We start from the raw sequence: 12,474 nt of genomic DNA, 5'->3' as shown, positions 1-12,474 counted from the left end.
AGGCTGAGGCAGGAAAATGGCGTGAACCCAGGAGGCGGAGTTTGCAGTGAGCTGAGATCGCACCACTGCACTCCAGCCTGGGCAACAGAGTGAGACTCCGTCTCAGGAAAAAAAAAAAAAAAAAAAAAGAGAGATGGGTTTTACCATATTGCCCAGGCTGATCTTGAACTCCTGAGCGCAAAAGATCCTCTCACCTCAGCCTACCAAAGTGCTGGGATTACAGGCGTGAGCCACCATGCCCGGCTGAACATTTTAAATTACATATGTTGTTCATACTATATTTCTGTTGGGCAGCGCTGCTCTAAACCTAGTAAGTTCTCAGTCCTCATGCAAGAAAGAAACTAAATCAATATCAGGGATAGGAGCATTAGCTCAGGGACAAATGATGAGAATCCCACATGTATAAAGAGCTTTGGAGACCAACTAACCATGGAGGTCAAATAGCTTTCAACTTCTGATCAACTACAGTGACTGCCGGGAGCAACATATAGAAAACAGATTCTGAGCAGGGATGGTGAGGGAAGGCAAGGGTTGAAAAACTACGTGTTAACCAGGCATCGTGGCTCACGTCCGTAATCTCAGCACTTTGGGAGGCCAAGGTGGGTGGATCACTTGAGGTCAGGAGTTTGAGACCAGCCTGGCCAACATGGTGAAGCCTTGTCTCTACTAAAAATACGAAAATTAGCCAGGTGTGGTAAAGGGCACCTGTATTCCCAGCTACTCGGGAGGCTAAGGCAGGAGGATCACTTGAGCCTGGAAGGCAGAGGTTGCAGTGAGCTGATAGCACTACTGCACTCCAGCTTGGGTAGCAGAGTGAGACTCTGTCTCAAAAAAAGAAAAACTACCCGTTGGTACAATGTCTAGTATTTGGGTGATGGGTACACTAGAAGCCCAGCCACCGCCATTATGCATCTAATACCCATGTAACAAACAAGCACATGTACCCCCTAAATCTAAAATTTTTTAAATGAATGTAACTTAAACATAGAAAAGGTAATGCAGTGTGCTATGATTTTACAATGGCAACAATGTCACTAGATGACAGAAAATTTCCAGCTCCATTATAATCTTATGGGAACACTGTCACATATGCCATCTGTTACTCATGGAAACATCCTTACATAGCATGTGACTGTATTACTATGGTGGCTGTCAAATAGTTATTTTCTAATTTAATCATTATTTCTACTTTTATCAGTTCACATTTTACTATAAGAAAGGGCTTTCTTTAAATGTGGCACATATATACCATAGAATACTATGCAGCCATAAAGAATAATGAGTTCATGTCCTTTGCAGGGACATGGATGAAGCTGGAAACCATCATCCTCAGCAAGCTAACACAGGAACAGAAAACCAAACACCATATGTTCTCACTCATAGGTGGGAGTTGAACGATGAGAACACATGGACACAGGGAGGGGAACATCACACACCAGGGCCTGTCGGGGGGCTGGGGACAAGGGGAGAGAGAGCATTAGGACAAATACCTAATGCACACAGGGCCTAAAACCTAGATGATGGGTTGATACGTGCAGCAAACCACCATGGCACACGTATACCTATGTAACAAACCTGCACGTTCTGCACATGTATCCCAGAACTTAAAGTAAAAATAAAAAAAAAAAAGAAAGGGCTTTCTTTTATCCCCTATTTATTTATTCATTCATTTTAACAGTAGGGGATCATAAATTTTTATTTTATAGTATTCTCCCCTTACTTGCAGTTTTGCTTTCCATGATTTCAATTACCCAAAGTCAATCATGGTCTGAAAATATTAAATGGAAAATTCCAGAAATAACTCATAAGTTAAAAAAAAAAAAAAAGATTCTGAGGTGAGATCCAGGCTCAGCAAAAAATGGGTAGGTGATTGAATAGTGATGTCTGCCATGGGTACAGTATTAGAGTAATGCCACACATGTTGTATGTTTGTCATCCTTCCTTTCATCTTATGCCACATTTTATAGATAAAGGTTGATTGAAGCCCAGAGAGGTCATGGGGTTTGCCCAAGGTCACACAGCTAGCAATAAAACCTGTGAAGCGGCAGAAGAGAGGTGTGGGAAGCATGGCGTTCCCTACTTCCACCCACCTGTGCTTTCCTCGTCCTCCTGCCTGCTGGGGTTCAGGGCCATGACCTGTACGGTCACAGAGTTTCGAGACACGGTGCCACCACTGTGTCCTGGAGGCCACACCTTGTGGGTCTGCATGTGTTTCTTAACATTAGACTTCTGGGCAAAGGCACGGCCACATGCAATGCACTGGAAGGGCTTCTCACCGGTGTGGCTGTGGAAGACAAGCTTGTCAGTGCCCTCCTTGCAGGAACGGGGACGAGGCCTCAGCCCAGGCGCTCACAGCCACAAGGAAGGCCCAGAAAGAACATCCAGATGCCACTTGCCACATTCTGACACCACGGCGACGAGCCCCTTCGCTGAGGCAGGCAGACCAGAGATGGAAAGACCCTGGGTTCCGGGTCACGTTACTGAGCTGCTCATCAACAAACCCTGGAGCCGCCCTCCTCTGACCATCTCATACTGTGACAGAACATTTCCTAATTGTTCAAGCCCATTTAAATGAGGACTTCTGGCCTGGCACAGTAGTTCACGCCAGTAATCCCAGCACTTTGGGAGGCCAAGGCAGGTGGATCACTTGAGGTCAGGAGTTCGAGACCAGCCTGGCCAACATGGTGAAACTCTGTCTGTACTAAAGATACAAAAATTAACTGGGCGTGGTGGTGTGCATCTATAATCCCAGCTACTCAGGAGGCTGAGGCAGGAGAATCGCTTGAACCCAGGAGGCGGAGGTTGCAGTGAGCCAAGATTGCGCCACTGCACTCCAGCCTGGGTGACAGAGTGAGACTCCATCTCATAAATAAATAAATAAATAAATAAATAAATAAATAAATAGGGACTTCTGTCATTTGAAGCAGAAAACATTCAAGTTGTCACAGCACAGCACTTGTACCACAGTTTAACATTTTTCTTCAAATCAACTCACTTTTTTAAAACTTAAAATAATTTTGTGGCTCACGTATATAATTCTAGCACTTTGGGAATCTGAGGTGGAAGGATCACTTAAGCCCATCAGTTGGAGGTTACAATGAGCTATGATCATGCCACTGCACTCCAGCCTGGATGACAGAGTGAGACCTTGTCTCTAAAAATAAAATAAATGAAAATAAAACAATCTTTAAAAAAAGCTTCTTTTTGTTATTCTATATGGAAAACCACTTATCATAAAGTAAACAAAAAAAAATGCAAGATCTAGAGCTATACTGTCCCATAAGGTAGACATAAGCCATATGGGGCTATTTAAATTTAAATTCAAGCCCAGCATGGTGGCTCACACCTGTAATCCCAGCACTTTGGAAAGCTGAGACGGAAGAATCGCTTGAGCTCAGGAGTTCAAGACCAGCCTGGGCAACATGATGAAACTCTGTTTCTACAAAAAATACAAAAATTAGGTAGGTGTGGTGGAGTGAGCCTGTGGTCTCAGCTACTTAGGAGGCTGAGGTAGAAGGATTGCTTGAGCCTGGGAGGTTGAGGCTGCAGTGAGCTGAGATTGCACCACTGCATTCCAGCCTGGGCAACAGAGCAAACCCTGTCTCAAAAAACAAAAAAAAAAATTAAATTCATTAAAATAAAATAAAATAAAATACAAAATTCAGTTTCTCAGTCTCACTAGCCACATTCCAAGTGCTCAACAGTCATGTATAGTCAGTAGCTACCATATTGGACAGCGCCAGTTTGAGCATTTCTTTTTTGTTGTTTTTTGAGACAGAGTCTCACTCTGTCACCCAGGCTGGAGTACACTGGCACGATCTCAGCTCACTGCAACCTCTGCCTCCTGGGTTCAAGGGATTCTCCTGTCTCAGCCTCCAGAGTAGCTGGGACTACAAGCACCCGCAACCATGCCCAACTAATTTTTGTATTTTTAGTAGAGACGGGGTTTCACCATGTTGGCCAGGCTGGTCTTGAACCCCTGACCTCAAGTGATCTACCCACCTCAGCCTCCCAAAGTGCTAGGATTACAGGCGTGAGCCACCACGCCCAACCCAATTTGAGCATTTCTATCACTACAGAAAGTTCTATTGGACAGCGACAGCACTTGTGTAGACCAGTTCTCAACTGAGGCCAGTTTTGCCCTCCAGGGAACATTTGGCATTTTTGATTGTCACAGCTGTAGCTGCAGTACTACTAGCATCTAATAGTTAGAGGCTAGGGATGCTCCTAAACATTCCACGATGTGCAGGTCAGCTCCCTACAGGAAGGAATGATGTGATCCAAGATCCAAAACGTCAGTAGTGGCAAGGCTGAAAAACCCTGGTCTAGATAGAAGCTGTTGCCAGCCATGGCTGGAATGTGAGGTTTGTTCTCTCTCTCTCTGTCTCTCTCTCTCTCCCTCTCTCTCTCCCTCTCTCTCTCTCTCCTTTTGTTATAAGAGACGAGCATGTATACCAAAGGTGCTAAAGACCAATTATACCAAATTGAGGTTTTCTCTATGACTTCCTAAGGACTGAAATTGCAAAGGGAATAATTTTCCCACTACATTTTTCAGAACTTTTCAACCCCATATTCATGAACCACCAAAAATCATCTCATCGGCCAGGCACGGTGGCTCACACCTATAATTCCAGTACTTTGGGAGGCCAAGGCGGGTGGATCACCTGAGGTTGGGAGTTCGAGACCAGCCTGACCAACATGGAGAAACCCCATCTCTACTAAAAATACAAAATTAGCCAGGCATGGTGGCGCATGCCTGTAATCCAAGCTACTCGGGAGGCTGAGGCGGTGGAATCACGTGAACCCAGGAGTCAGAGGTTGCAGTGAGCCGAGATTGCACCATTGCACTCCAGCCTGGGCAACAAGAGTGAAACTCAGTCTCAAAAAAAATCATCTCATGTACCAGTGCATCTCACTGTGTGAGAAATGAACAAGCCCACCCTCCCCTTCCACAGATGGAAAAACCAAGGCCCAGAAGGGATCCCTGCATGGTTAGTCTGGAGTGAGCAGAGAGCTCACAGAGTCCTATTTGCAGAGTATGGCAGCCCTGGTAGGCCAGCCTGTTCTGCAGAGGGGAGGCCTAAGACAGCACTAACACATCTGTGAAGCCCTTCTGGGTTCAGTGCTTTTCTTCCCCTACACGGCCCATCCCTGACCTTCCCAGTCACTATGGGCAGGTCCCACAGCTTTCACAGGTCCCTCCCACAGCCTCTGAGATAGAAAAGGGAAAACCACCCGACCTGGACTACAGCCTGAACACGCAAGTGCAGCCTGGGTCACCCCATAGGCTAGGGGCTGAGAAGGGAGTCTCGCTTCCAGCACAGATGGTCCCAGCCACACCTGCCCAGGAGCCACCTGCCTCACCACGCATGTGTACCTTCGGATGTGCTGCTGCAGGTCAAAGTTTTTGGTGAATGACTTGTCACAGTATGAGCACTTGAGTTTCTGAGCCTTTGGCTTCCCTGCAGCTGAAAGACAAGTGGAAGGAGGGGACAATGAGGCTGGGGGTGCAGCTCAGGGCACCAAGGGCAGCCTCTGGCTACTGTATCTGAGCCAGACAATCCATACCCCAGGGAAGTCTATGCCCATACACAGGCCAGGGAGGAGACATGGGAGAGCTTCACAGGGCCTGGAGAGGAAAGCCCAGGACATGCTCCAGCTGGGAAAGCAAGATGAATCCTTCAAAGGCTCCACTCTGCCCTACAATCAAATCCATGCTCTTTGCCATGGCCCACAGCACTCCGTATCCCCTTACTCCTGACGACCTCATCATTCTCTCCATCCAGCTGCAGTGGACTCCTAGCTAACCTTGCTAACCTTAAAAGACTTCAAGCATGTTCCTGCCTCCAGGCCTTTGCACCTGCTGTTCCCCCTTGCCTGGAATGCTTGTCCCACAGATACCCACAAGGCTGCTTCCTTCTCCTCCCCACATGAATAGGTAGAATCATTTTCCAGCCTCTCCCTAGTTATTCTCAATCATAAGACCCATTAACCTCCTTCCTGGAGCAACCCAGAAATATTTATTTATTTATTCCCTGTCTGTCTCTTCCATTAAACTGAAGGCAGAAGGAATCATAGACCAAGAGACTAGATTCCAGTGCCTGACATGGGGCCTGGCACACAGATGCTCAATACATCATTGTGGAAGGAAGGAAGGGGAGGAGTAGTTGACTGGAAAGCCACTGAAAAATTCTCAATTTCTATCCTCTCCATCTGCTGCCTGCTCTGACACCACCTCCCACCCCACACTTAGCATCTGCATTAGGATGGCAGATACTACTGCTTGCCTAATATCCACTCTCTCCTTCTTCACTCCTCACAAATCCCATAATGGGAGTATCAATGTCCCTAGCCAAAATAGACACTTCCCAGCTTCTCTTGCAGCTAGGTATGGCCATGTGACTAAGTTTTCATCAATGAGATATGAGCAAAAATATCAAATAGAACTTCTAGAAGCTGGGAGAAGCCCCTTTTATCCTTCTCTTTCCCTTCTTCTTACTGCCTGGAATATTAAAGTGATGACTGGAGCTCCAGCAGCCATATTAGACAATGAGGCACCAGGATAACTGATACCATGTTCTGGAGGTGGTGGAAACAGAAAGACAGAAGAAACGAGGGTGCCTGGTGCCCATGCAGTTACATGATCCCCAGATTGTCTGGCTTCTGGCCTTGACTTACATAGGAGAGAAACAAAATTCTATTATTTTGAAGTCATTGATATTTTAAATTTTCTATTACATGCAACCAAACTTGAACGACCATAAAAGGGAAGACCAGAACCAAGTAGCTTGCGGATTGGCCAATGTTGAGGAAAGATGCCCATGGCAGGCTGGGGGCCCACCTTCCAGGAGTCCCCTGGCACCTTTAGCTCGTCGGGTCTTCAGCGTTGCTGGAGAGTCAAAGGTGGCCACCGTGCCCCCGGTGGCGCTGGTCATGGGGGCGGCGGGGTTTGGTCCTTTGGGTTTGAATCCCTGTTTGCCAGGGCTGTACACTGTAGGGGTGGGATATACTGGAGGCTCCACACACTGGTTTGGCACCTAGAAGGACAACACAGTCAGGGAAAAAGCCCTGCCAGGGAAGGGGAAGAACTCCCAGCCAGGGGCACTCTCCCTGCCTCCCTGATTGACCTCAGCCGCTCTCCCCTACATCACCATCACAGCCCCTCCACCTGGCCCAGTCACCCAAGCCACTCCCAAGCTCCCTTAGAACTTCATGAAGCCAGGAGGTCAGAACAGCTATGGAGCCAGGCTGCCTGGGTTCAAATCTTGACTCTTCCACTTAGCACCAAAGTGACCTTAGGCATCTTTTTAATTTCTCTGTCTCAGTTTCCACATCTGTAAAATGGGACTCATCATAGTACCCCTCTCATGTGGTTACTGTGAAGATTAAATGAAGCAACATATAAAGGGCTTAGAACAGTGACTGGCACAGAGTGAGCATGCAATACACATTAGCTGTTATTATTTGCCCTGTCTATTCTTATCAGTGGTACTTTGCTAGCATTAAGAGAACTAGGTGGCTGGGCCTGGTGGCTCACACCTGTAATCCCAGCACTTTGGGAGACCAAGGTGGGCAGATCACCTAAGGTCAGGAGTTTGAGACCAGCCTGGCCAACATGGTGAAACCCCATCTCTACTAAAAATACAAAAATTAAGCCAGGCATGGTGGTGTGTGCCTGTAATCCCAGCTACTCAGGAGGCTAAGGCAGGAGAATCACTTGAGCCTGGGAGACGGAGGTTGCAGTGGGCCGAGATCGCGCCACTGCTCTCCAGCCTGGGCGATGGAGTGAGACTCTGTCTCAAAAAAAAAAAAAAAAGAGAGAGAACCAGGACGTCAGAGGGGTCTGTGCTCCCCCAGCTGCTCTACTTCCTGACTGACACTACCCAATGCCAGAGTAACAGGCTTCTCTTCACTGAGAACTGAAGCCACGAGAAATTACCAAATGAATTCTGAGGCATTCAGATTTTTCTTGCTCTATTGCCCAGGCTGGAATGCAATGATGTGATCTCGGCTCACTGCAGCCTTGACCTCCCAGGCTCAAGCAACCCTCCCGCCTCACCCCACCAAAGAGCTGGGATAACAGGCACACACCACCACGCCCAGATAATTTTTGTGTAATTTGTAGAGACAAGATTTCACCATGTTGCCCAAGCTGGACTCAAACTCCTGAGCTTAAGTGATCCACCCACCTCGGGCTCCCAAAGTGCAGGGATTACAGGCGTGAGCCACTGTGCCTGGCCTATTCATCATCCATTGGTCTTCCTGAGGTGTCCTATCCAAAATCTCTGGCCAGGCACGATGGCTCATGCCTGTAATTCCAGCACTTTGGGAGGCCGAGGAAGGAGGATCGCTTGAGCACAAGAGTTTGAGACTAGCCTGGGCAACATAGGGAGATCTCATCTCCACAAAACATTAAAAAAATTAGATGGGCATGGTGGTGCATGCCTGTAGTCCCAGTTACTCAGGAGGCTGAGGTGGAAGAATCATCTGAGCCTGGGAGATCGAGACTGTGGTGAGCCGTGATCATGCCATTGCACTCCAGCCTGGGTGACAGAGCAAGACTCAGTCTCAAAAAAAAAAAAAAAAAGAATTCAACTCAGCAAAAAGCCCAAAGTTGAAAAAATATTTCAGACAAATACAAATAAATAGAAAGCTACAGTTGGAGTAATAAAATCAGACAAAGCTGAAAAAAAGGTACAAAAAAAATTATAAAATCTGGCCGGGTGTGGTGGCTCATGCCTGTAATCCCAGCACTCTGGGAGGCTGAGGTGAGAGGATCACTTGAGGCCAGGAGATGGAGACCAACCTGGGCTAAAGTGAGACCCCTATCTCTAATTTAGAAAAGAAAAAACATCCCTCTGCAGAAATACCTTGCCTGGTTTCTATTTTCCTGACCAAACCCCGACCAATACAGCACTCAATAAATACTTGTTGGGCCGGGTGCGGTGGCTCATGCCTGTAATCCCAGCACTTTGGGAGGCCAAGGCAGGCAGATCACCTGGGGCCAGGAGTTCGAGACCAGCCTGGCCATCATGGTGAAACCCGTTTCTACTAAAAATACAAAAAAAATTAGCTGGGCGTGGTAGCTCATATCTGTAATACCAGCTACTTGGGAGGCTGAGGCACGAGAATCGCTTGAACCTGAGAGGTGGAGGTTGCAGTGAGCCGAGATCACACCACTGCACTCCAGCCTGGGCGATAGAGTGAGACTCTGTCTCAAATAAATAAATAAATACTTGTCACGTGAATAAATTCAGCCATCACTCAAGGCATTACTGAGTAATTAATGTGACTGCCACTGGCATAGGCTTTTATTATCCTCAACAGCTTTTCAGGAGAGTTCCCATTTTAGAGGAGCACAGACTGAGGTCAGACAATCCAATGTAAGATATCTACTCTAGGAGTGCTCCGCTAGGTGCTAAGGATGCAAAGTCTAATAAGACTCAGACCCTGACCTCAAATACCCTCATCTACATGGAAAATCAACAGCAGCAGCTCCTTCTGTGCTGGTCCTCTCTGGGCTGGTCCCCTCTGACTACCACAAGCCACCAGCATTATCTCAGCATCCCACTAACTTAACTTTTTCTCAATGCAATAAATTCCCTAGAGAAGCTTGTTCTATTCTCCCAGGCTAGGGCAAATCCCCTCGCAGCCCCTCAGAACATCACGTGAATGCCTTGTGGTGGGATCTTCCCACTGGTCTGGGCTCTCTTTACATAAAGAGACTACCTGACAGGGGATGTCTGTGGCTGGATTCTATGGTGAGTCTGAGTTAGTGTGATTTCTAGTGCAGGTGGGTTGTTTCTGTCATAACCATACCCTCTAGCACTGGTGTCTTGGAAGGTTCTATGAACTCAGTGCATTTCAAGTAGACGGCCTATAATTTAGAGCTCATTGGCAGGGAATTAGTATGGTACATTGATTGTATTATGGCACCAATTCTTTGCCCCTCCCTGTACCCATGACTTTGCAGTGTGACTCTGCAGTTCCTCCCATCAAGAGGTGGCATCTATTTCCCTACCTGCGCTATCTAAGCTGGACTTGTGATCTGCTTTGGCCAATAGAAGTGATTCTGTGTTACTTACAAGCCTAAACCTCAAAAGGCCTTGGGCATTTCTGTCTGCATTTTTGCACCTCCATCATGGCCATGAGAACCTAGCAGAGGATGAGAGTCACGCAGAACAGAGCTGAGTCACGCCACTTGTCCCAGCCCAGGCCATCCTAGAGCAGCTGACAGCCAGCCAACGTTCAGACATATGAGTGAGCCCAGCCAAGACCCGCAGTTGTCTAGCTGACCACTGTAAACACGTGAACAATAAACACTTTTGCTATATGCCACTGATGCCTGATGGATATTTCTTACCCAGCAATAGCTAACTGATACACCTAGCTTACTAAAAACTGTAAGAGACACTCAGGCAGATAATTTTTTTGAATCGTTTTTCTTTTTTTTTGCCTGAAAAGGTAGGCATTCTCTGACTGTTCTGAGCATTACCTGCAGGCAGCTTATATTTCTGCTACAACCTGTACTCCATTCCACCTTCTCATGGCTTGCATCTTACATCTGTGGGTGTGATGCTTTGATTAAAGTCCTTCTCCCCTGTGATGTGGTATACCCCATGAAGGCCGGGACCGGGTCTGGTTTTCGTGGTATCCCCAGCACAGTGTCTGGCACACAGCTGGTACTCAGGATGGGTCCGGGTTGGCCATGATGTCCATGACCAGTGTCCTCTTCCACCCTGCCCCCTCTGCTCACCTCCAGGGGTGGGTAGGTCTGCATCCCCAGTGCCTGGATCTCCACCGTTCCACTCCCAGCCAGGGGCGCAGCAGCACTGTACACCTCCACCACACCGTTCCCACCAGGGTTGGGACGCCCAGGGGGGCCCAGGCTCTGGGGTGGAGGTGGTGGGGGCTGAGGTGGTGGCGGTGGGGGCAGTGGTGGAGGAGGTGGAGGAGGAGGTGGAGGTTGGGTGAGGTAGCTGGGCACGGAATGCATGTTCAGGCTGCTCTGAAATCAGAAAAGAAAAAGTGTTATAGCCTCTTGATACCAGTTGTCTTATTTATCGGGAAGGAAGGACATTTGCTTTAGCCAGCCAGGTGGAAAGAACAGCTACTCACCAGACAGCTCAGGAGAGGGGCTAAGAGAGGTTGGGGAAACAAAGTCATGGGAGAATTCGAAGGAAGCCTCAGCTTGGTGCTGCTATCCCTTTTCCCTATGAAAGTAGGCAAAAATGGCCGGGCACAGTGGCTCACGCCTGTAATCCCAACACTTTGGGAGGCTGAGGCGGGCGGATCACGAGGTCAGGAGATCGAGACCACCTTGGCTAATGGTGAAACCCCGTCTCTACTAAAAATACAAAAAATTAGCCGGGCGTGATGGCGGGCGCCTGTAGTCCCAGCTACTCGGGAGGCTGAGGCAGGAGAATGGTGTGAACCTGGGAGACGGAGCTGGCAGTGAGTGGAGATTGCACCACCACACTTTAGCCTGGGTGACAGAGCAAGACTCCATCTCAAAAAAGAAAAAAAAAAAAAGAAAGTAGGCAAAAATGACCTCATTCATGCAGAAAAGAGTTAATATAGCAGCCTAATGTTGCTATCTTAAGAAGGGCTTCTCTTTCCAACTTGGACCCAGCAGAATGGCTCCCACAAAGAAGGGTGGCGAGAAGAAAAAGGGTCATTCTGCCATCAATGAGGTGGTGACCCGAGAATACACCATCAACATTCACAAGTGCATCCATGGAGTGGGCTTCAAGAAGCGTGCTCCTCAGGCACTCAAAGAGATTCGGAAACTTGCCATGAAGGAGGTGGGAACTCCAGATGTGTGCATTGATACCAGCCTCAACAAAGCTGTCTGAGACAAAGGAATAAAGAATGTCCCATACTGCATCCGTGTGCAGTTGTCCAGAAAACGTAATGAGGATGAAGATTCACCAAATAAGCTCTATACTTTGGTTACCTATGTACCTGTTACCACTTTCAAAAATCTACAGACAGTCAATGTGGATGAGAACTAATCGCTGATCATCAAATACCTCAAATAAAGTTATAAAATTAAAAAAAAGGGGGGGCTTGCTTGCAGCACTAGCTCGTGACTGCAATCTGAGAATCTGGTTTGTGGGACATCTCCTTTGTTGATAAGGCTTGTTTTGCCCACCTGGGGCACTGTTCTATTGTACCAGATTAGATAGACTGTTTGGACAAAATAGGTGATTCATGGTGAACACTTCCTTCTCTTCTGGGAGTCTGGAATTTTGGTCATGGTGGCTGGTCACCTACATGACCAATCCCTAACAGAAACCCTGGCCTTGGGCTTGGCGCAGTGGCTAACACCTGTAATCTCAACACTTTGGGAGACTGAGGCGGGTGGAGTCCAGGAGTTCGAGACCAGCCTGGGCAACATGGCAAAACCCCATCTCTACTAAAAATACAAAAACATTAGCCAGGCATAGTGGTGCACACCTGTAGTCCCAGTTA

At 47.7% G+C, this 12,474-nt stretch overlaps 1 protein-coding gene and 1 pseudogene across 3 annotated transcripts in view; one reads left to right on the top strand and one right to left on the bottom strand.

Annotated features, from left to right (window-relative positions):
• Nucleotides 1–12,474, bottom strand: part of ZNF341 (zinc finger protein 341) — a 59,376-nt gene that overhangs the window by 27,498 nt on the left and 19,404 nt on the right. For 2 of the 3 annotated variants that reach the window (XM_031004760.3, XM_019017108.4), the window contains 4 exons: nucleotides 10,757–11,008; nucleotides 6,842–7,037; nucleotides 5,378–5,468; nucleotides 2,091–2,284 (listed from right to left, as the gene is read on the bottom strand). In XM_031004760.3, the coding sequence (XP_030860620.1) occupies nucleotides 2,091–2,284; nucleotides 5,378–5,468; nucleotides 6,842–7,037; nucleotides 10,757–11,008 (733 nt within the window). The remainder of the gene's footprint in view (nucleotides 1–2,090; nucleotides 2,285–5,377; nucleotides 5,469–6,841; nucleotides 7,038–10,756; nucleotides 11,009–12,474) is intronic. The other variant, XM_031004761.3, reaches the window with a different exon arrangement.
• Nucleotides 11,637–12,021, top strand: LOC101139079 (large ribosomal subunit protein eL31-like; annotated as a pseudogene).

Source organism: Gorilla gorilla, chromosome 21 (genome assembly GCF_029281585.2).
Source record: "Gorilla gorilla gorilla isolate KB3781 chromosome 21, NHGRI_mGorGor1-v2.1_pri, whole genome shotgun sequence".
Taxonomy (NCBI): Eukaryota; Metazoa; Chordata; class Mammalia; order Primates; family Hominidae; genus Gorilla; species Gorilla gorilla.
This window is presented reverse-complemented; position numbering and strand designations above follow the sequence as displayed.